This window comes from Geotrypetes seraphini, chromosome 2 (assembly GCF_902459505.1).
Source record: "Geotrypetes seraphini chromosome 2, aGeoSer1.1, whole genome shotgun sequence".
NCBI classification, from domain to species: domain Eukaryota; kingdom Metazoa; phylum Chordata; class Amphibia; order Gymnophiona; family Dermophiidae; genus Geotrypetes; species Geotrypetes seraphini.
In genome coordinates, this window is record NC_047085.1 from 143,588,630 (window position 1) to 143,612,568 (window position 23,939).

A 23,939-nucleotide genomic window follows, 5' to 3' on the forward strand; every position below is an offset into this window, starting at 1 on the left:
AACTGGAGGCTTCATCTCAAATGGAGGCATCATCAGTGTGTAAAAAACAACATTGAGGTCCAAAGCAAGGTTTGATTGGAGGCTTGGAATGAAGCCTTTCATGAACTTGGAAATCAATGGGTTTATGGCCAGAGGTTTATTGTTCAAGGGTATATGAACAACACTGATGATATTGAGATTAATTCTTACTGAAGTGATCTTTAGTGCAGAGTTGGAGAGCTGTAAAAATATCTTAAAACTGATGACAGAGGACAAGAGTCCTGAATAATGCTTGCTGGTGACACCAATGCGTAAAATGAATCCACTGAAAACAGTAGCATCTATGAAGCTAGAAGTATCTATGATGGCTGATACTGGGGCAGAGAGAACAAAAAGAGATTATGTACTTACCTCTTTTCCAGTTATTTTCTCATAGTCACATGTTGTTGCAGAAGAAATCCACTCTGGATTTTTCATACTGCCTCTGCTTTACTTCACTGGGTTCTCTAGCTCTACCTATAGTTTGTATCCAATTTTTTTTCACTCAGAGAATAGTTAAGCTCTGGAACGCACTGCCAGAGGATGTGGTAAGAGCGGATAGCGTAGCTGGTTTTAAGAAAGGTTTGGACAAGTTCTGGAGGAAAAGTCCATAGTCTGTTATTGACAAAGACAGGGGGGAAGTCACTGCTTGCCCTGGATAGGTAGCATGGAATATTGCTATTCCTTGTGTTTTGATCAGGCACTAGTGACCAGATTGGCCACCGTGAGAATGGGCTACTGGGCTTGATGGACCATTGGTCTGACCCAGTAAGGCTATTCTTATGTTCTTACCTAATACAAATGAAGTAGAGGCACCTGTTGCAACACGTTTAAAACAACTGTTTTGCTCAAAAATTAACAGTAATGTTAACTACCAACACAGGCTTCAAAGGAGCTCAGAAACTGCTCCCATATAAAACTGAAATATATATACAAATTCTTCCCAGCTCCCAAGGGCTGACGGACATCCAAGAATCAACTTGGAGAAGAATAAACAGAGTAAAACAGTAGGCAGGCACAGTAAGGACTGGGCGGGGGTCTAGAATATCTCACCTATCTACTGGAAGAGAGCTTACCAGGGTAAGTACATAAAGCACAGTTACTTACCGTAACAGGTGTTATCCAGGGACAGCAGGCAGATATTCTTGACTGATGGGTGACAGCACCGACGGAGCCCCGGTACGGACAATTTTAGAGTGATTGCACTCTAAGAACTTAGAAAGTTCCAGTAGGCCGCACCGCGCACGCGCGAGTGCCTTCCCGCCCGACAGAGGCGCGCGGTCCCCAGTTAGGATAAGCCAGCTAAGAAGCCAACCCGGGGAGGTGGGAGGGACGCAAGAATATCTGCCTGCTGTCCCTGGATAACACCTGTTACGGTAAGTAACTGTGCTTTATCCCAGGACAAGCAGGCAGCATATTCTTGACTGATGGGTGACCTCCAAGCTAACAAAAAGAGGGATGGTGGGAAGGTTGGCCATTAGGAAAACAAATTTTGCAAAACAGATTGGCCAAAGTGTCCATCCCGTCTGGAGAAAGCGTCCAGACACTAATGAGATGTAAAAGTATGAACTGAGGACCAAGTAGCAGCCTTGCAGATTTCCTCAATAGGAGTGGAACGGAGGAAAGCTACAGATGCTGCCATGGCTCGGACCCTATGGGCCGTGACAGAACCTTCCAGTGTCAGTCCGGTCTGAGCATAACAGAATGAAATGCACGCTGCCAGCCAATTAGACAACGTATGTTTAGAAACAGGACGTCCCAATTTATTCAGATCAAAAGACAGAAATAGTTGGGGAGATGATCTGTGGGGCTTAGTGCGGTCTAAATAGTAAGCTAGAGCCCTCTTACAGTCCAAAGTATGCAGGGCCTGTTCCCCTGAATGTGAGTGGGGTTTCGGAAAGAAGACAGGCAAAACAATGGATTGGTTGAGATGGAATTCAGAAACAACCTTAGGAAGAAACTTTGGGTGCGTACGCAGAACCACCTTGTCGTGATGGAATACTGTAAAAGGTGGGTCCGCAACTAGTGCATGAAGCTCACTGACCCTCCTGGCAGAGGTAAGGGCAATAAGGAAAAGAACCTTCCAAGTGAGAAACTTGAAAGAAGCGGTAGCCAAGGGTTCAAATGGAGGTTTCATTAAGGCGGAAAGAACCACATTGAGATCCCAGATAACAGGAGGGGCTTTAAGAGGTGGTTTAACATTAAAAAGACCCCGCATGAATCTGGACACCAAGGGATGAGCTGAGAGGAGTTTTCCATGGACTGGCTCATGAAAAGCCGCAATAGCACTGAGATGGACTCTGATTGAAGTGGACTTGAGACCAGAGTCAGACAAAGAAAGAAGATAATCCAACAAGGTCTCCATTGCAAGGGAAGTGGGATTATAATGATGAAGAAGATACCGTGTCCACTTCTGATGGTAACATTGCAGAGTGGCCGGTTTCCTGGAGGCATCCAGAATTGAACGAACAGGCTGAGAGAAAAGCGTATCATGAGAAGTCAGCCCGAGAGATACCAAGCTGTCAGGTGCAGAGACTGGAGGTTGGGATGTAGAAGGGTCTCCTGATGCTGTGTAAGCAGAGAAGGAAAGAGTGGAAGAAGAAAAGGTTCCCTGGAACTGAGTTGAAGTAGAAGGGAGAACCAATGTTGCCTGGGCCACCTCGGAGCAATCAGAATCATGGTGGCTCGTTCCCTCTTGAGCTTGAACAAGGTTCTCAACATGAGAGGCAGAGGAGGGAAAGCGTACAGGAACAGATTGGACCAGTCGAGGAGAAATGCATCCGCTGCCAGACGGTGAGGAGAGTAGAGTCTGGAGCAGAAAAGGGGCAGCTGGTGATTGTAAGGAGCTGCAAAGAGGTCTATCTGAGGAGTGCCCCATTGAGCAAAGATGGACTGTAGAGTGAAAGGATCGAGTGTCCACTCGTGAGGCTGGAGAATTCTGCTGAGTTTGTCCGCTAAGGAATTCCTTTCTCCCTGAATGTAGATAGCTTTCAGGAATAGATGGTGATTTATGGCCCAAGTCCAGATCTTCTGGGCTTCCTGGCATAAGAGGCGAGAGCCCGTTCCACCCTGCTTGTTGATGTAGTACATCGCAACTTGATTGTCTGTGCACAGCAGGAGAACTTGAGGAAAGAGAAGATGTTGGAAGGCCTTGAGGGCATAAAACATCGCTCTGAATTCCAGGAAATTGATGTGATGCTTCTTTTCCTGGGCTGTCCAAAGGCCTTGAGTTTGGAATTTGTTCAAATGAGCTCCCCAGGCATAAGGGCAGGCGTCGGTGGTGATGACCAGTTGATGAGGAGGTAGATGGAGCAGAAGACCTCTGGAGAGATTTGAGGATATCAACCACCATTGTAGAGACTGACGAAGAGATGATGTGACAGATATGTGACGTGAGCAAGGATCCATCGCTTGGGACCACTGGGTAGCTAGGGTCCATTGAGGAGTGAGCAGGTGAAGACGTGCGAAGGGTGTGACATGAACTGTGGAGGCCATGTGACCCAAGAGTATCATCATTTTCTTGGCAGAGATGGAAAGTTGTAGAAGCACCTGCTGACACAGAGATTGAAGTGTGTGAAGACGGTTGGATGGCAGGAACGCTCTCATGAGGACTGTGTCCAAGACAGCTCCGATGAATTGAAGTCTCTGAGTGGGGATAAGATGAGATTTGGGTAGATTGATCTTGAACCCCAGAAGTCGAAGAAACATAATGGTTTGGTTGGTGGCCAGGAGAACAGTCTGAGATGAATTGGCCTTGATTAACCAGTCATCCAGGTAAGGAAAGACCTGAAGGTGGTGAGATCGTAGAAAGGCAGCCACCACAATCAGACATTTGGTGAACACTCTTGGAGAGGAGGCAAGACCGAAGGGCAGCACCTTGTATTGGTAATGACAACGATTGATCATGAAGCGTAGGTACTGTCTGGAGACCAGATTGACCGGTATATGAGTGTATGCTTCTTTGAGATCGAGGGAACATAGCCAGTCGCCTTGATTGAGAAGAGGATAAAGAGTGGCCAGAGAAAGCATCTTGAACTTTTCTTTGACCAAACATTTGTTGAGATCGCAGAGATCTAGAATGGGTCTGAGATCTCCTGTTTTTTTGGGGACTAAAAAATAACGGGAGTAGAACCCCTGCCCCTTCTGATCTAGAGGAACCTCCTCTATGGCGTTCAGAAGGAGGAGGGATTGAACTTCTTGGAGAAGAAGGAAAGACTGAGGAGTGTGCAAAGCAGACTCTTTTGGTTGACTTGGAGGAGGTAGAGTCTGAAAGTTGAGAGAGTAGCCGTGGCGGATGATGTTTAGGACCCACTGATCTGACGTGATGAATTCCCAACGGCTTATGAAATAAGTAAGGCGTCCTCCTATAGGCTGTAGAAGATGGGTAGAAGGAACAAGACTGGCTATGTTCTGGAGAACCAAGTCAAAAGGGTTGAGTAGATTTTTGCGAAGGTGGAGGTTTTACCTGCTGCTGTTGTTGAGGCTGTCTAGCAGCTGGTCGTTGTTGTCTCTGACGTCTAGGCTGTTGTGCAGCTTGAGGCAGAGGACGAGCCACAAATCTACATTGGTAGGTCGATTGTGGACGAAAAGGCCTGGTCGGTGGAGGCTTCTTAGTTTTAAGAAGCTGTCCCATCTAGTCTCATGAGCCGATAGTTTTTGAGTAGTGGAGTCCATGGAATCTCCAAACAGCTCATCCCCCAAGCAAGGTGCATTGGCTAGTCGATCCTGGTGATTGACGTCGAGTTCTGAAACCCGAAGCCAGGCCAGCCGTCGCATGGCTACTGACATAGCTGTGGCTCTGGAGGTCAGTTCGAAGGTATCATAAATTGATCTGACCATGAATTTACGAAGCTGTAAAAGAGAAGAACAAGTTTGGTGAAAAGCAGACTTTTTCCGATCAGGAAGATATTTCTCAAAAGCAGTGAGATTTTGAATAAGCTGCTTAAGATAGAAAGAGAAATGAAATGCGTAATTTCCTGATCGATTGGCCAACATCGCATTTTGGTATAGCCTTTTTCCAAACTTGTCCATGGATTTTCCCTCTCTGTCAGGAGGGACTGAAGCATATACACTAGCCCCTTTGGACTTTTTTAGGGTGGACTCAACCAAAAGGGATTCATGAGGCAGTTGGGGTTTGTTAAACCCAGAAATAGGAATGACTTTATACAAGGAATCCAATTTTTGGGGAGCTCCAGGGATAGTTAAAGGAGATTCCAGATTCTTATAAAAAGTCTCTCTCAAGATGTCATGGAGAGGTAACTTAAGATATTCCTTTGGAGGCTGGTCAAAATCCAGAGCATCTAGAAAAGCTTTGGATTTCTTTGACTCAGCCTCCAAAGGAATGGCGAGAGAATCACACATTTCCTTCAAAAAGGAAGAAAAAGAAGACATATCTGGTCTAGAGGAGGGTCCCAAAGCAGACGGGTCCTCATCACCAGAAGAGCATTCCCCCTCAGAAAGAAGAGGATCCTCTGAGTCACCCCACAAGTCAGGATCTCGAACTTGAAAACTCCGGTCTCGAGATTCCGGTGTGGAAGGCTCTAAATGACGGGATTTGCGAAGAGATTTCCCTGACCTGCCTGACTCGGTACCGGGGGATGTCACTGTATGCACCGGAGCCGAAGTCTGTACAGCTTGATGGTGAGCTCTCGGCTCCGGTGCAAGAATCGGCATGGAGACCGAGGAAACAGATTGTACCGGTACCGACAAAGTGGAAGTCGATAAAATAGGACGGTCCACTGTCGGTACCGGTGGCTCAGACCGAACTGGTACCAGAAGATTCAGTGCCAGGAGCGAAGGCAGGAGGTGCTGTAACTGTTCTTTAAGTTGTGTCTGCAGAACAGCAGCTATACGCTCTTCGAGGGAAGGCACCGGTACCGCCTTTTTCTTTTGTGGTACCTGCGGTGCCGCTCTACGCCCCGAGGATGAGGAACCCGATGTGGAGGGGCTCACCTCTATTGGGGCGGAGCGCTTCCGTGGGCGCCTCGAGGTCGGCAGGATTGGGCTCGCTGCCATCGAGACCGGAGGACGCTCCAACGGGGAAGGCTTCTTAGCCGGCTTACCTGAAGGAGTCGACACTGACGCGGTATCGCGTGGTGTCGATGATGTGGGTGCCGACTGCGCCGGAGCCGGTGTTGTAGAATCAGACATTTCGGCACCAAACAGTAATTTCTGTTGAATTTCTCTATTTTTAAGAGTTCTCTTTTTCAAAGTCGCACAGCGGGTGCAGGTAGACGCTCGATGGTCGGGACCAAGACACTGTAGACACCAATTATGTGGGTCAGTGAGTGAAATTGGTCGTGCACACCGCTGGCACTTCTTAAACCCGGGTTGAGGGGGCATGAATGTAAAGACGGCTTCAGCCAAATCGAAGGCCGAGGCCTCGATGGTGGCAAAAGGCCCCGCCGGGGCAAATTCAAAAAAAGAAGGAAAAAAACAATTGTTTTTTTTTTTTTTTTTTTTAAATAAAGAAAATAAAGAAAAAAGGAAGGAAATAATATTTCCTTCACAAGTTTACGCGAGCGGGAAGTTTTCAAAAAGATTTTCTCACAACGGCCGTTGAGAGAAACGCGTCTTCTTAGCTCCGCGGAAACTAAGAAACTGGGGACCGCGCGCCTCTGTCGGGCGGGAAGGCACTCGTGCGTGCGCGGTGCGGCCTACTGGAACTTTCTAAGTTCTTAGAGTGCAATCACTCTAAAATTGTCCGTACCGAGGCTCCGTCGGTGCCGTCACCCATCAGTCAAGAATATACTGCCTGCTTGTCCTGGGATAATCTCTTTTTACAGTGCAATAGGCAAGACATTCTAGATCTCAATCTGTATACTTTTGAGGAATGGTGGAAGAGGGGAGATATGATAAGAGACATAGAAACATGACGGCAGATAAAGGCCAAATGGCCCATCTAGTTTGCCCATCCGCAGTAACCATTATCTTTTTCTCTCTCTGAGAGATCTCACGTGCCTATCCCAAACTGTCTTGAAATAAGACACAGTCTGTTTCCACCACCTCTTCCAGGAGACTGTTCCATGCATCTACTACCCTTTCTGTAAAAAAGTATTTCCTCAGATTACTGCAGAGCCTATCACCTCTTAACTTCATCCTATGCCCAAGTCCCAAATGCCCAAAACAAGACCTTTTAGGCATGGAAGGGACCAGTCCTTTGCCTAAAAGCATGATTCTCTAACTGGGGTCTGTCATAAGCACTGGTTAGAGAATTGTGGAACCGTCAACCCCCCCTCCTCCCCCCCCCGATCACAGCAGGAGAGATGCCTGCCGCAATCCCCCGAATCCTCCCACAATGTTCACCGGTGGTAGGGATGCCCAATCTCTATTGCCGACACCTCGCAAACCCTTCCCGCAATGGGGATGCCCAGTCCCACTTGCTGGCACCCCCACGAATCCCCCCCCCATGATCGATGGTAGAAGGGATGTTTAGTCCCCCCTGCTGACACCCCTCCAAAAGTGTCAATTTAGGCGGGTTTTTAGACTTTTTTTTTTTTTTTTTAATATGAGCCCCATATTGTCCAAATTTCTCAGCAAGGATTATTTTTCCTGCTATAGTAAGATGTAGCCCATCATTATAATATAGTCTCGTTTTTCCATGTATTTCCCCATCCTCCTATGTACCTAAAGCCTTCTTGATGACACCAGGCTTTGAGCCACCTATTGAAGTCCTCTATGTTTTGTAATCTTTACTCTCCCTTTCCATATGTAGGCAGTACTTCTGAAAAAGCTTCAGTCTTTACAAAAGGACAAAAGGTTTTATGTCCTCCCATAGCTCCCTAAAAGCTTTCTGCACTGCAAGTGGGGAGTTGTTAGCCAGGTCATTTGTTCCCAAATGGATAACATTAGTGTTAGAATTCTTCTATAATTATAGTCAGTACTTGACTGGTACTCCTGGTAGCCAAAGATCCTGGAAGGCATTTCACTATTTTGGTTTCCTTGCCCTGTGTTCCAAGGATAATACCTCTGATGATGGAATCCCCCAGCAGCAATAGTTTTCTGTTTTGGGCTTTTTTATTTGTGCTTAGGGTGTGCTTTCTTTTGTTACCTTCACTGGTTTCAGTCCCATCTCAATTCTGTTTTCTTGAGCATCACAATGCACTAGTGGAGCAAAGCAATTCTGTAGAGCAGGGGTGTCAAAGCTTTTAGATGTATACAAGGCAGTCTTTCACCCTCAGCTATTTTGTAGATAGGAACAGACAGAAATAGGATACCTAAGTGGATTTCATCAAGATAAATAAAAGTCTATCAAGGCAGCCATTGTACAAAAAAGGGCACAATGGTGTCACAGGTCAGGGAATATTCCAAAAATCTTTGCCTTAACACACTGCTAACATGACATTTCAAGATGACATCACAGTTTCTTACAATGGTGATACTTTTGTATGTCTAGGCTTGCATGCCATAAATAACTCCATAAGTTTATGTCCACACAAGTTTATGTCCATTCGGGGGGGGGGGGGGGGGGGGGGTCATTTATAAACGTACATGGCAAAGCAATATGTGTCATAAGCTACATGCATGGTATGCACAACAAGCTTAGCTGTATTGTAAAATGTCACATCTCTAGCTCATTTGCATGTTACACAATAGGGCTTTGTATAAGTGTTTCTGCGCAGGCAAATAATATCATTGGGACCTTAATTCTGACCAAAGTAAGGCCGGGTCCAAGATGAAACAGAACGACTTTTATAGCAAAAAAATGTTGGTCCCCTGACAGGTTTTGTTAGGCTGCAGCACCTGTATAATGTGGCTGTTTTGTGGAGTGTGGCACTCTGAAGACAACCTCCATTGAGCTGCCTATAAGTTTCAAACCAATAGAGATCCAACCAAAAAATATTGCATGGTTTTGTTTGAGACACTAGGGAACATCAACATAAAATTGTGTTCAATTTGGAGGAGGTCGGGCATGGAACTCTTGTCCACTTTGTTGGAAGATGTTGCTTAAAAGCTGGTAATTGTTTAATTAAGGACTTTAAATAAAAGGCCATTTAGAAATTGTAGTTGAGTATTTTATTTGCTAGCATAGATGCTTGGATACTCCTGCCAAACTTGTCCAAAGTTTTGCCTTCTCTGCCTGGTGGCTTACTGGCATATGTATGAGAGCTATTTATTTCTTTGAGGGCTAATTCAACTACTAAAGATTGGTGTTGTAGTCTTGAGGCTTTTCAAAGCCAGGACAGGTTTGGATTCTGTATAAGGAGTCCAAATTATGTGGAGCCACGGGGACCGAACGGGGTTTCACAGCTTTTAAAGATCGGTTCCTTCATGAATCTGTGTAGTGGCACTTTGATGCAGTCCTTAGGCCACTTTACATAGTCCAAAACCTCCATGAGTATGAGGTTCCTCCCCAGACTCCATATTAATAGGGAGTGCATGACCCATATGTCTGATGAAGTTGGTAAAGAACAGACTTTCAGGAGGGGATGTATGTCAAGGAGGAGCAGGTAAAGCGGAATAGAAATCACTAATGTAATGTAATGTAATGTAAAGGATCTGAAGATATCCCATAGGATTGATCTGCAGAAAATTCTGGATAATCATCAGAATGACATGGTGATACATCTGAGTCAAGAATCCTTGCAGTCAGCTCTTCTGGAAGTAGAGCATTGAGAATGTAATTAAGAGCATCAAGAAGTTGTTGGTGTGCTCCACTCTCTTGAAGACGATGCATGAGCTGAGTGTCTATTCGATGTGGAGGCATAAGAACATAAGAAGTTGCCTCCGCTGAGGCAGACCAGAGGTCCATCTTGCCCAGCGGTCCGCTCCCGCAGCAGCCCATCAGGCCTAATTGCCTGAACAGTGTCCCTGACTAATTTTGTAACTGCCTCTAATCCTATCCCTATAACCTACCTCTACTCCTATCTGTACCCCTCAATCCCTTTGTCCTCCAGGTACCTATCCAAACCTTCTTTGAAGCCCTGTATCGTGCTCCTGCTTATCACATCCTCCGGTAGCGCGTTCCATGTATCCACCACCCTCTGGGTGAAAAAGAACTTCCTGGCGTTTGTTCTAAACCTTCCCCCTTTCAATTTCTCTGAGTGCCCCCTTGTATTTGTGATTCCCCTTAATTGGAAAAATCTGTCTCTGTCTACTCTTTCTATGCCCTTCATGATCTTGAAGGTTTCTATCATGTCTCCTCTAAGTCTCCGCTTTTCCAGGGAGAAAAGCCCCAGCTTTTTCAGTCTGTCAGTATATGAGAGGTCCTCCATACCCTTTATTAGCTTAGTTGCTCTTCTCTGGACTCCCTCAAGTACCGCCATGTCCTTCTTGAGGTACGGCGACCAGTACTGGACACAGTACTCCAGGTGCGGGCGCACCATTGCACGATACAGTGGCAGGATGACTTCCTTTGTCCTGGTCGTGATACCCTTCCTAATGATGCCCAACATTTTGTTTGCCTTCCTTGAGGCTGTGGCGCACTGCGCCGACGCATTCAATGATGTGTCTACCATCACTCCCAGGTCTCTTTCAAGGTTACTCACCCCTAGCGTTGATCTCCCCATTTTGTAAGTGAACATCGGGTTCTTTTTTCCTACATGCATGACCTTGCATTTCCCTATGTTGAAGCTCATTTGCCACTTTTTGGCCCACTCTTCCAGCGCTGTCAGATCTTTTTGGAGATCTTTGCAGTCTTCCATGTTTTCAACCCTGCTGTATAGTTTGGCGTCATCCGCAAATTTAATAACCTCACATTTTGTTCCTGCCTCCAGGTCGTTAATAAATATATTGAACAGGAGCGGTCCCAGCACCGACCCCTGCGGAACTCCGCTCGTGACCCATTGCCAGTCTGAGTAATGGACCTTTACTCCAACCCTCTGTTTCCTGTCTGCCAGCCAGTTTTTGATCCATCGGTGGACCTCCCCTTGCACCCCGTGGTTCCATAGCTTCCTTAGCAGTCTTTCGTGTGGTACCTCAAGGTGTCCGAGATCGATGCCTAGGAGTGCGTGGCTGATGCTCGGTCTGGACTGGAGCTGGCAGTGTCAATGCAGAAAGTTGCACAGTGTGCATTTGCAGTAGCCTAAGTAGTTACTGCTGCAACAGTGCTCAATGCTGGTCTTGCAGCGATAGTGCTGGGATGGGGAAGGGTACATTAAGTACTTGTTGAATTGGGTGTATGATGTGTTGGGGACCTCGCTGCTGAGGCACATCTCTAAGGAAGCAACAACTGCAAAGACGGTGATTGGTCATTGGAGCATCAATGCTTAGAAGGCATTGATGGAGAACATGCTTGTGATGATACCGGTGCATGTCTAGAGGGGGAGACGTGTCTGTGCTTCTTACGAGGTTCCCCCGATGCAGGTAGTGCCAAGGATGATGACAAGGAACAAACCATCGATACAGCTGGTGCTGGTGCCAATGCTGTAATCAATGGTTGAGTCTCTGGCTATGCTTGATGTTCCTAAAGGTGTATCAAAATTTTTTCAAATTGTAGTTTTCTAGCCCTAAGAGACCTTTTCTGCATACAGGACCTGGATACAGTACACACCAGCTGTACGGGCCAGTGCCTGAAATAGTCCTACTGCACTGAGTGCATCATTTGAAGACACTAGGTGCCTTGGATACTGAGGGAAAAACACCGAAAAGAAGTCAAAGGGCTCAATGGCTTGGGGAGGTCGAGTGGAACTCAAACTAAATAAGGGTCGATGTTCCCAGCAAGGGAACAGGCTGAAAAATGGAAAAAGGCCCAAAGATTTGGAATTTATAAAATTTTATTTAAAAATGAAGGAAACATTAAGATAATGCAACATTACGACAAAATTGAAAAGAAAAAAATCCAAAGGGAAGGGACAAAAAATAAGAAAATTTGACACACTTGAGAAAACTAAGACACAACTTCTCAGCTTTGCAAAAAACTAAAAACAGCAGGTCCCGTGAGTTGGGCGGAAAGGCACTGGGACAAGCACAGTGTGAAAATTCTTAAAATTTAAACTGACAGTATACTTTTGAACGTCTGTACCAGGTTCCATGGATGACATCACCCACACATGAGAATATATAACTGCTTATCCTTGATGAAAAATAAAATTATCTCATTCAAGCAAGAAAATGACTTCTTTAGTAAGAGCTCTTAATATAAGCCTACAAAATACTCAACCACTAGCCTAAGAACCATGCCTTCTTACTCTACAGGCCCATATCAGATTTAAACTTACCAGTTTGTAGGAGTTTCATCATCTCCCATTTCACCTTCTTCTATCCCTTCCATTCCTTCATCTTTGTCTTCTATATGCTGAGAATGAAAAATTATTTTAATAAGTCTCACAAACTGTTCCTCCTTGTAAGCACGTCCAGTTTAACATAAAATATAGCTTAGAACAAAACATCTGCAGAGAGAGCGATCTGGCAGTTGCTTTGTACACTTATACCAGAAATCTGGCTTAGAAAGTACATGGGACACTAGTGTGGGAAGGAAAGAGAGGCTTTTAATATGAAGCCATACAACAGGGGTGTCCAATGTCGGTCCTCGAGGACTGCAATCCAGTCGGGTTTTCAGGATTTCCCCAATGAATATGCATGAGATCTATTTGCATGCACTGCTTTCAATGCATATTCATTGTGGAAATCCTGAAAACCCGACTGGATTGCGGCCCTCGAGGACCGACATTGGACACCCCTGCCATACAAGAACTTTAAGCAAAATATTCAACCTAACAAAATTAATTTAGGCTCACTACAAAATTCCATGTTTTTATTTAAGCATGATATCTACTAGAATTCCCTCTGAGACAATGCTTAGATACAACTAACTGGCCCAGTTATTTGATATGAAGGCGTATTTTCAAAGCAGTCAAGACTTACAAAGTTCCACAGTAACCTATAGAACTATAGTAACCTATAGATGTACTAAACAGGATCAGTAAGACTGCGTGGGTCCACTCAGATCCGATTTTTGGCCGATTTTAAGAGAGCTATTGATGTACTAAAAAGTTTGCATGCAAATAATTCATGCGGTGATTCGTTGTAATCCCCGTCTCTCCCGTCCGCTGTGAGAGCCACTCTCACCCATGCACAGATCCAGCAGGGGAAGCCCGAACATCTAAGAGGCAAGGGAAGCCTCCTGCCACTCAGCCGTTCAGGGCAGGAAACCTTTTTTTCTTGGACACAGATGTTGTGCATAATATCTGTCTCATTAAAAAAAAGAAAAGAAAAAAAGCCCCCCCTGAAGATGGCTCTCTCCAACATTCCCCCAATGAACAGGCACTTGGAACTGACCTCCTCCTCCGCACCAGCAAAACTCAGCAGGAGGGATGCCCACTCCCTCCTGTCAATGGAGGCCCTTCCCATGCCAGTTCCATTCCCCCCCCCCCCCAATTCATCCTCTAAAACTGATCTTAGCTGTACCCTTCGCCTCTAATGCCAATTCCAGACTTCATTTGTTTCATCTAGCTGCCCATGCCTGGAATAAATTACCTGTTTGTCTGCCAAGCCCCTTCCCTTGTTTAAAAGCAGAATGAAAACCCAACTTTTTGATATAGCCTTCAATCTGTAACCCTACTCCCCACTGCCCTCCAACCCAGCCAGCAGATTAACCGTTCCCCTTAACAGTATCCATGACATCCTGTTTGCCTGTTTAGATTGTAAGCTCTTTCGAGCAGGGACTGTCTTCTTTGTGATTCTGTACAGCACTGCATAAGTCTAGCAGCACTATAGAAATATCTCATAGATATGCAGTGTGGATAACCTGAAAATCTAATTGGATAGGTGTGCCCCGAAGACTGGGTTTCAGACGGTTTAGCATGCATGTATTTTAGAGGCGAATTAGCAAAACCGTTTACCGTGGTCTTTTACGAGTTTCCTAGCAGTCTCCAATACTGTCTTCAGGGCCTTAAGTGCTTGGGCTAATCAAAGCCTTAGGCCCCTCCCTGGCGCATCCCAGGATGCATCGGGAAGGTCTGCCATTTTGTAAGAGGCAGGCCTGCTTGTCAGAGCGGGTAGGCATCCTTTCGGCCAGACTTCATGAATAAAGTAGGGAGGAGGGGGGGGTTGGCTAATTGCAGAAGGGAGTGGGCATTCTTCCTGCTGCGGGGAAGGAAGGTGGTGGTGGTGGGTAGGTAGTAGTAGTGTCAGGGGATTGTGTGACTTAGTGGTCGTGAGTGGGTATCTCTCCACTGCGGGGTGGGTAGGTAGTAATGTTGGGGGATTGTGCAACACGGTGGGAGAGAGTGCGCATCTCTCCCGCTGCAGGGTGGGGAGATGGGTGGATAGTAGTGTCTGGGGATTGTGTGACACAGCGGGAGTGATTGGGCATGCACAGTGGGAGAAAGTGGGTATCTTTCCTGCCGATCTTCGATTTGGTTTGGTAGATTTGGGGTTTTTATGTTTTGTTTTTTAATAAGAGGGCATATTCTGCGAATGTGCTGATCGCTACCACCAGCGACTCATCTCAAGTAAATTTAGCAAGCCTATGCGAACATATGCGACCCTGATTTGCATGTGGGGTGTTTTGAGAATGACTTGCCTTTTTGAAATCGTTACAATAGCGACCTCGGTAGCAGACCATTGGATTTTATCGTGAAGTTTTGAGAATCTTCCTCTCAGTCATTTATTCTTACAGCTAAAGAGCCCTAACCTGTTTAGCTTTTCTTCAAAGGGAAGCTATCCCATTCCTTTTATCATTTTGGTTGCTCCTCTTTGTACCTTCTCTAGCTCCTTACACCTAAAAAAACAAAAGGTAGACATTTCCTAGCCATTTTGACGATGAAAGTATTTTAAACAAGAGAAGTTTCCAGCATCAAAGCCATCCTTCTCTTTGGCTAAGATCAATTTCATCAGCATTAATGTTGTAAGACTGGAAAGGATCTTCTGGAATTAATTATCTGCCAAATCTAGGTGTAATTTAGATATTCCATGACCACCTATGTTATCTGACACATTATGAGGCTGGAGAAGAAGAGTATTCCCATATGCCTCACCTTTTGCCCCAGTGTGCTCTCATGCTCACTGGTATTGAAAACAGTGACATTTTCCAGGTTAAACTGAGACTGCAAATTCAGACCTATGAAAAAAAAGAAACACTGGTTACTAAAAGCATGAAAGTCAATACCTAGACTATGAAATATCTATCAGACAGATAACCTGCTTAAATTATTGCAGGGTTCTAACAACTGCACTAGGGACGGAGAAAACTAAGCACAGCAAATTATGATACAATTTAAAGGACCAATGTGAAGATAACACAAATATGTTACAGTGCACAAGGGGGAGTACACAAAAATCATTAATCAGCACGTTTGCACCAATGCACGGATTGCATATATTTATTTATATCACATTTATTTATATCACATTGGCAAAGGAAAAGAAAAAAATGCAAAAAAACTGCAGAGCCACAGCTTTGATCATTCACACTGATTAAGATAAGTGCCATTTTTTATTGTATTTATTGTTTTTTTGGGGGGGGGCGTGGCTTGGACACGCAAGCAAATGGTCAGGTAACAGCAGTGCTCCGTGTCAGACAAGCTATTATTTCAAATTTAAAAGCTCCAAAATCGATATTTCGCTGAAAAAAAAAGGTGGGTAAGAAGAAAATGGCATCGGGTAAACAAAATAAAAACGATGCAGGAGCCGGAGGATCAGGAACAAGCAGTAATAAAAGATCAAAGCCTGAACCAGGGACACCTTCAAAGGTTCTGCTGCCTTCAGAAGGAGATCCAGACATGATGGCAGAAATAAGACAGATCAAAGATATCGTTTTAGAAATCAAAAAACAACTTCAAAAGGCAATTGACGACGTAGCCATACTTACAAAAAGAGTGGACCTAATTGATAACAAAATAACTCACTTAGAAGAAAAATCGGAAGAGGTACATACTGAAGTTATGCAAAATAAAAAAGCTTGGAAAGAAATGGAAATAATAAAGAGAGACTTGGAAGATTGTTTAAATAGAGAAAAAAGAAATAATTTAAGAATTATAGGGATGCCTGAAGGAGTGGAAAAAAATGATCCCATCATCTTCCTTGAACAATTCCTTCCAAAAATCCTGCCTCTGAAATCCAAAGTACCTCTTGAAATTGAAAGAGCTCACAGAATACCAGGACAAAAAACAGTAGTACAAAAAGGTCCAAGAACTAATATTTAAATTATTAAGATACCAACATGTTGCTGAAATATGTCAGCTGGCTAAGGAAAATAAAAATTTACGATGTCAAGATGCACGTATACACATTGTACCGGATTTTGCCAGAGAAACTGCCTTCAAAAGAAAACAACTACTGGATTTAAGACCTCAATTAAGGGCACTAGGGGCAAGATACGGACTTCTTTATCCAGCGGTTATGAAAGTAACTTTGGGAAATAAAACGCAAAACTTCACTGATCACAAGAAATTAGCAGAATATCTAGAACAATGTGAACAACCAATGACTTCTTAAATAAAGAACTGAGTAAGTTTATTAAGATTGAACTTATATCAAATGATTCTGTTTATATTTTATTTTATTTTAAATCGTTACTCTGGGAAAAAAAAAAACCACAGATTGATTCAACTGTTTCGAATGTATGGAATTTTTCAACTTACTTTTAAAAATAAAGAAGGTCGTTGTCACGAGCATGGAACTTGACTCGGTGAAGACGTAGATAAATGAGTGACGCGAAGGGGGGGCCGAGTGTTGACTTCCCCTCGGTTACAGTGCATGACTCTGGGAATTGATTGATGGCGTCGGATTTTCTGATCGGCTGAGGAGAATAAAGAATAACTGTCTTCCTGCCAGATATTCCCTCAGTGCCACGAATATGCCTGAAATATGGTGATCGCTAGACATTGCTGAAAAATACGCGAAGGAGTATGCATCGGCAGGAAATCTTCATTTAACCAATGAACTGCACCGGAAGTGAAGAGGATTGGTTTGTTTCACATCATCACGTCTACGGAAGAAGAAGAGGGACTTTGAAGAGGAAGTTATAAAAAAAAAAAAAAAGGGCGTTCGTACCAGAGGGACTACACGAACTGAAAAAATATTAAACATAGGATATAATATGTAGAATGAAATAAAATGTCTTGCATAGGAAAGAATAATATCTTTATAGGATAAATAGGTTTTATGACTCAGATATATGCTGAATCCATTCTTTTTAAGATATAGTTCTCCACAGGATATAGAGGAAAGTTTATGCATAGAACTCACTAAAGATTTTAATTGAATGATTAAAATAGGAAAAAGAATGAGAAAGAGAATGGGTTACGATAGATTTTGATTTGATTATAATTTTTACCTTCTAATTTTGGATGAATGGATATTATGGAATAGAAAAGTAATGAATATGAAGAATGATTATAGGTTTGGAAGATAAAGTGTTTGCTTAATGATTTTTAGTAAACTTATCCTAGATAAGAATTTTATAAATTCAAAATATTTTAATATACATTTAATTAAACTTAACATAATAAACTTGGAATAGATGAAAGTATCCATATAAATAAGAAAGTAGAGATATATAAATTGTTAAATTTTAATAATATTACTATTATGGAGCTTGGGATAATTTAAGTATTTTCTTTTTAGCTTGTAAGGAGTGATGTTACCGGATCTAATTTTGCGTTTCCAAGTATTCGTATATGTATGGGGTGGGAAGGGAGGAAATGGGGGGGTATTAAATTTTAAGGGTCTGTATAAAATAGGTAATTCTTTGATTTATCTTATATGTGGGAAAAAGGAATTTATAAAGAATTTTGAAGATTGGGATGATATGTTACAAATTATATTAATACATAATGGGTCTTAAGATAATATCTTTAAACGTTAATGGTCTCAATCACCCGATTAAAAGAAAAAAAGCATTATTATTTTTAAAAAGACAGAACACTGATATATGCTGCATACAAGAGACCCATCTGTCAAATACTGAATCTATAAAACTAAAAGGTGATTGGGTCAAACAATGTTATTTTTCTTCGGCAATAGGGAAAAAAGCTGGTGTTGCTTTACTAATAAATAAAAAATGTTCTGCTTCATTTAAGTTTAAGGCAGCTGATCCTCTTGGAAGGTGGGTATATGTGGAAATGGACATGGGAAATACCACCATGACGCTCTTCAATATATATATGCCCCTAATTCGAATCAAAATGAATTTTTTAAAACTCTGCAACAATTGATTCTTCCACTTGCTACTTCAAATCTAGTAGTAGCAGGGGATTTCAATGCTGTCATGGATCCACTGATGGATAAAAGTCTGAGAAGATTTATAAAATCATTAGGCCTTGATAATTTGATACAATCTTGTGATTTAAAAAATATTTGGCGTATTCTTCATTTTGATGGTCGGGAATTTTTGTTTTGTTCACAGGTTCATAATTCTTTTTCTAGAATAGATTACATTTTTGTTTCTAATCAATTAGTACATCAAGTCACACAGGCTGTCATTGATCCAATTATACTATCTGATCATGCTGGACTGTGGATTGAAATTAAAATAATAGATCAGAATGGAAATAGACCTATATGGAGATTAAATAATACATTGCTTACAGATACTGACTTTTGTGAAAATCTTTTGGAAAAAATGAAAGATTATTTTCAAATTAATGATACAGAAGAAATTTCAATAGCGACTTTGTGGGATACTTTTAAAGCATACATTAGAGGACAAATTATTTCTTATTCAGCTTTGCAAATAAAAAAGGAAAAAAAGCAATTTATAGAATTGGAAAAAGTGGTGAAGTCTCTACAATCAAAATTAATTGAAAAATGGGATTATTTGACACAACAAGAACTTTTAAAAGCTAAAGGTAAATATAATGAAACTTCTTCAAAAATTATTAGAAAAGATTTATTTGTACAGCAAGCTTTGTATTATGGAAATTCGAATAAGGCAGGAAGAATGCTAGCAAATTATCTTAAAGCAAAAAAAAAGAAAAACAAAAATAATTGCTATTCAAAATGAGAATGGTGAATTGTTATCTCAAATTAATCCCATTATAAAACAGTTTTTAAAATTTTATAAAGATTTGTATTCTTCTGAGCCTTATTCGAAAAAGGAAAAGGATGGTTTAGATTTTTTAAAGTTAAGAGGGACCAAAGATTCCTGAACATATAAAATGAAGTTTAGAAGAGCCAATATCCTTAAAAGAGTTAGATACAGCTTTGAAATCCCTTAGGGTTGGATCCGCTCCAGGTGGAGATGGTTATACAGTAGAGTTTTATAAATCATTTCAAAACATTATAATGCCCTATTTATTAAAATTGTATCAGACACAACTAAATAAAGGTTGTATTACAGGTACTATGGCTGAATCAATAACTATAGTTTTACCTAAGCCAAATAAAGATCCCACTTTGGTTTCAAATTATAGACCTATTTCTTTAATAAATGTGGATGGAAAAATTTTAACTAAGACATTAGCATTAAGATTGGCTAAAGCTCTCCCTTTCATTATAGATATGCATCAAACAGGTTTCGTTACTCAAAGACATTCATCTCATAATACTAGATTGGCACATCACATGTTGTATTTGACAAAATCCATTAATGACCCAGCATTCTCTATTTCATTAGATGCTGAAAAAGCTTTTGATAGAGTGGAATGGTCCTTCATGTTTCAGGCAATGGAATGGTTTGGTATAGGATCCGGATTTATACAAATAATAAAAGCATTGTATAGCTCCCCTGCTGCTAGATTATATATCAACAATAATTTTTCAGAAAGATTTATTCTACAGAGGGGGGTTAGACAAGGATGCCCACTATCTCCTTTGCTTTTTGATATCGTTTTGGAACCCTTGTTGTTAGATATAGAACAGGTAAAGGAGATACAGGGTATTCCGCATTCAGATAGAGAATATAAATTATCAGCATATGCGGATGATATTTTACTTTATTTGAGAAATCCGGAAACAACCATTCCAAATTTGCTTGAATTGATTGAAAAATTTGGAAAATTTTCAGGATATAAAATAAACTGGAATAAATCAGAAGTGCTTCCACTCAATGTACATTGTACAAAAAGTCTATTTGACTCATTCTCTTTTATTTGGAAAGAAGAAGGATTAAAATACTTAGGAATTTGGATTACAAAAACTGTGGATGAGACTATGAAAATTAATGAAAAAAATTTATTACAAAAAGTGTCAGAAATGTGTGAGCAATGGAATCCTTTATGCATATCTTGGTGGGGGAGAGTGCAAACTGTAAAAATGATGATCTTACCAGTAGTTTGTTATCAAATGGGAATGATACCAATTTTTTTTCAGGGGTCTTTTTATAAAAAATTGGATAAGATGTTAACAAAATTTATTTGGCTTGGAAAAAACCCCAGAATTGCTCTAGTATCTTTACAAAGACCAATTGTGGAGGGAGGGGTAAATTTTCCAAATTTTTATAGGTTCCATCAAGCCTATATTATGCGTCAGGGTATGTATTGGATCCTCCCAGAGCCCACTGAACATATACCAGATTGATTCTGGTTAGAATGGAGACTAATGTTTCCTTTACGTCTGAGCCATGTTATCAGTATTCAAATGCCAAGGTTATATAAGGATCACAAAATATTTGTCGATACTTGGAAAACTATAAGATATATAAGTAATCTAACTCCTATTCCAATAACTAAATCAACGACTCAAACAATATGGCTCAATCCAAAGATCAAAGTTGGCGGTTTAAAAATTATCTGGAAACATTGGATGATCGCTGGAATTCGTATTTTAGAGGATGTAATGAATAAAGGTAAACTGCTTGAGTTTTCACAATTGCAAAACAAATTTGGTTTGAATAAATCACAATATTTCAGATGGATGCAATTGAAGGCCATTCAGACAGGGTTCTCTGAATGGAAAAACCTTAATAACTATCATAGTATGGAATTCTTATGTTTTCAGATAGATTCCATGGGTCACCAGGCCGCAATGTGGTATAAATTGATATCTGGATTTGTATATAAAAAGAAAAAAAATGGTCTTAGAGATATTTGGAGCATTGAGATTAAGCATCAGATTAATGCATCTCAATGGCCACGACTTTGGTCTTGGAGGTTAAGATGTACATTGTCAGCTTCTATGAGACAAACTTGGTTTTTTATTTTACATAGAGCTTTATGGACCCCTACACATTTACATAGAATAGATAGCTCTAAGTCTAATAGATGCTGGCAGTGTCATCTTGAAGCAGGGATATTAGATCATCTTTTATTCTATTGTCCATTCATATTAATATTTTGGAAATCAATTTGGCCTCAAATTAATAGGATGTTAGAAAATCCGGTAGCCTTGACATATGATATGATTTTGTTTGGTACTGCAATGAGAGCTAAAAGTCAAATTTCATCAAATAACAATAAACTTTTATTTATATTGACTGGAGTAGCAGTACAGCAAATTACACATAATTGGAAAAATTGTGACAGATTGAACTATAATTTTTGGTGGAACTCAGTTTGCCATATATATAAGATGGAGCGTACATTTGCAACACAAAAAGGATATATGGATAAGTTCAAGAGGATTTGGGGACCATTAACAGTTTTTTGCAATGACTGATTTTAAAATTTTTCCCATAAGATAATGGTTAAAGAAGGGAGGGAGGGAAGGGGTAAGGAATTTATTCTTTTTATCATACATTATAAATATTTTATCATAATGAATGATAGTCTAGTGTGAAATTAACGTAATAAAGGGAGGGAAAAGGTTTCATAATTAAATAATAATTGATAAAATCATTACAATATATATACTATGTAAATTCATAAGAAGAACAATATAAAATATGGTTTATATAAAGTACATTATAGAAATATCAAGTGTATTGTTAAGATAAATTGTATGGAAAATTTATAACACTTGTTGATATATGAAAAAAATCAATAAAAAAAATGGTATTTATTGTTTGTTTGTTTTTTAATACATGCATAACAAGAGAGAACATATGAGCACGAGTTGGACAACTGAATAATTTCAAGATCATATTAATTAAGGACCCATAAGTGCGATGATGGTCCTGGAATAATCTTGCTATGGCTCCCATGCTGGAGATACAAGACTGAGCAATTATTATGAATTTTTAATAATTAATTTAAAAATTTTTTAGCAATCATTTTGAACAATATAATAATTTATCTTTGTTGAACTAACAGAAATAAAAAACTGGTAAATGTAAATAAACAATTAACAGTGCACAAGCTATCTGAAGAAAAATCCTGCAACTTCTTCATATAAAGGATTTTATGCTCAGTCAATGAAAGTGATTACTACCTGCACCAGCATGAACTAAGGCAGAAACCTAGGGTTTATCACAGACCAAGCATCAGATGAAAACAGGATCCATACTGCTTACCATGGAAATAACTGAATGACTTCACTCACTTCCTTCCCTAAATACCTCTACCAATATGTCCTAACAACCACCAGCTGACAACTTAACTTGGCCTTCTGACATGGCGTCAGCATTCTTAGAAATCATCTTGCCCTAACATTGGACATACCCAACTTTTCATGAATTATTTTCCAAACTTACCTGTCAAGACGCCCATTTCTTCAGCTATGATAAATTGAATGGACCCCACTGGCTCTCTAAGCTATATACCTTGCCTGAATATTGGTGACAAGGCTTATAGCTGAGGCATCTCTAATGAAAACTATTTCAGGAGGTAGGGGGAAATGGGGTGAGGGACTCAACCAGTCGAGTGTGGCACTCTCGAGGTAGGTCAGACCCTCAATCTGGCATAACAAACAAGGACAAGGTGGTCACTAAACAAATCCAACAGCCCTACACTAAACCAGGGAAAGACTGCACAGGCTTACCACTTCCACCTGCTGGAGACTGAGAACAGACTGATTGTACTTGGGACTGCACAGCCCACTTATACTACACTTCTCCCTCCGTATTCGCGAGTTTTAGGTGCAGAGCCGGCCTGCGAATAGGCAAAATTCACTAATAATTTTTTGGGCTGGCTCTGACCCACCACCGCCTCCCTCCTGCATCCCCAACCTTACCTGGTGGTCTAGCGGTGACGTGGGGCAGAAGCGATCTTTCTATGCTCCTGCTCTTCACGGCTGTCATATTTATAATGCTTTTAACCATTCTCAATAGAGCTACTTACACCTATCATTCACTCCCTGAAACCATTACCAATAGAGTTCACTCCATTCACATCTCATGTATCCCATTTATTCCCAGCACTTTTGCTTTTATACGTGCTTACATAAACATTCATGTTTATAGGATCCCTGAGGAAATCACGTTCACCAAAACACGGACCGTGTAGGGTCCTTCCTTTTGAGTCTAATGTGGATTATTATTGTTTGGATTTTGGATGCAACAAATACATCAAGGGTGTTACCAAGATTATTGAATCCAAAGTGCAGACAAAAACAAACTTTTATAAATAAACTTAGATCAAGAACATCGCTTTCCACAGCCTTTTTGTTTTGGCTTGCAAGAATGGGGCAGAGACAGGAAAAGAACTCGCAGGGACAGGACAATGAATTCCCATAGGGAAAAATTTGCCCTAAATGCACCCTTGTCCAGGGGACCACGTCTATCATTGTTACTACTGATCCCAGCAATTGCAAGTAATGCCAAGCCATGGTGCTGGCCTGTCCCAAAACTCTCTGATCTGATGCGAGCTTCGGTTTGCAGACTTAGGGGAGGAAAACTTTTGTTCTCCTTTGTGTTGAAAAGGACTCCCAGATATTCCAGGACTGTGTTGGCTCCAGGTGGCTTTTTTTTTTTTAAAGAAGTTTATGACCTAGTCCAGGCTCTGCAGCAGTTGGCCTACATTCTCCACTGCCATCCTTCCCTCAGATTCGGGCAGAGCTCATATTGGTCAATTGTCCAAGTATAGATGCACTTGTATCTTCTCCTTGCAGAGAAGTGCTGCTACTACAGCCATCACCTTGGTCAGTCCAAACGAAAGAGCTGAGAACTGGAAATGTTGTTCCAGAACATGGGATCTCAAGAACATCCTGTGATATGGGAAAATGGG

The 23,939-nt window shown here is 41.4% G+C and overlaps 1 protein-coding gene across 3 annotated transcripts in view; it reads right to left on the bottom strand.

The window, feature by feature from the left end:
* THOC1 (THO complex 1) overlaps positions 1–23,939 on the bottom strand; it is a 245,576-nt gene that overhangs the window by 136,429 nt on the left and 85,208 nt on the right. For all 3 annotated transcript variants that reach the window (XM_033933936.1, XM_033933935.1, XM_033933934.1), the window contains 2 exons: positions 14,937–15,019; positions 12,177–12,253 (listed from right to left, as the gene is read on the bottom strand). In XM_033933936.1, the coding sequence (XP_033789827.1) occupies positions 12,177–12,253; positions 14,937–15,019 (160 nt within the window). The remainder of the gene's footprint in view (positions 1–12,176; positions 12,254–14,936; positions 15,020–23,939) is intronic.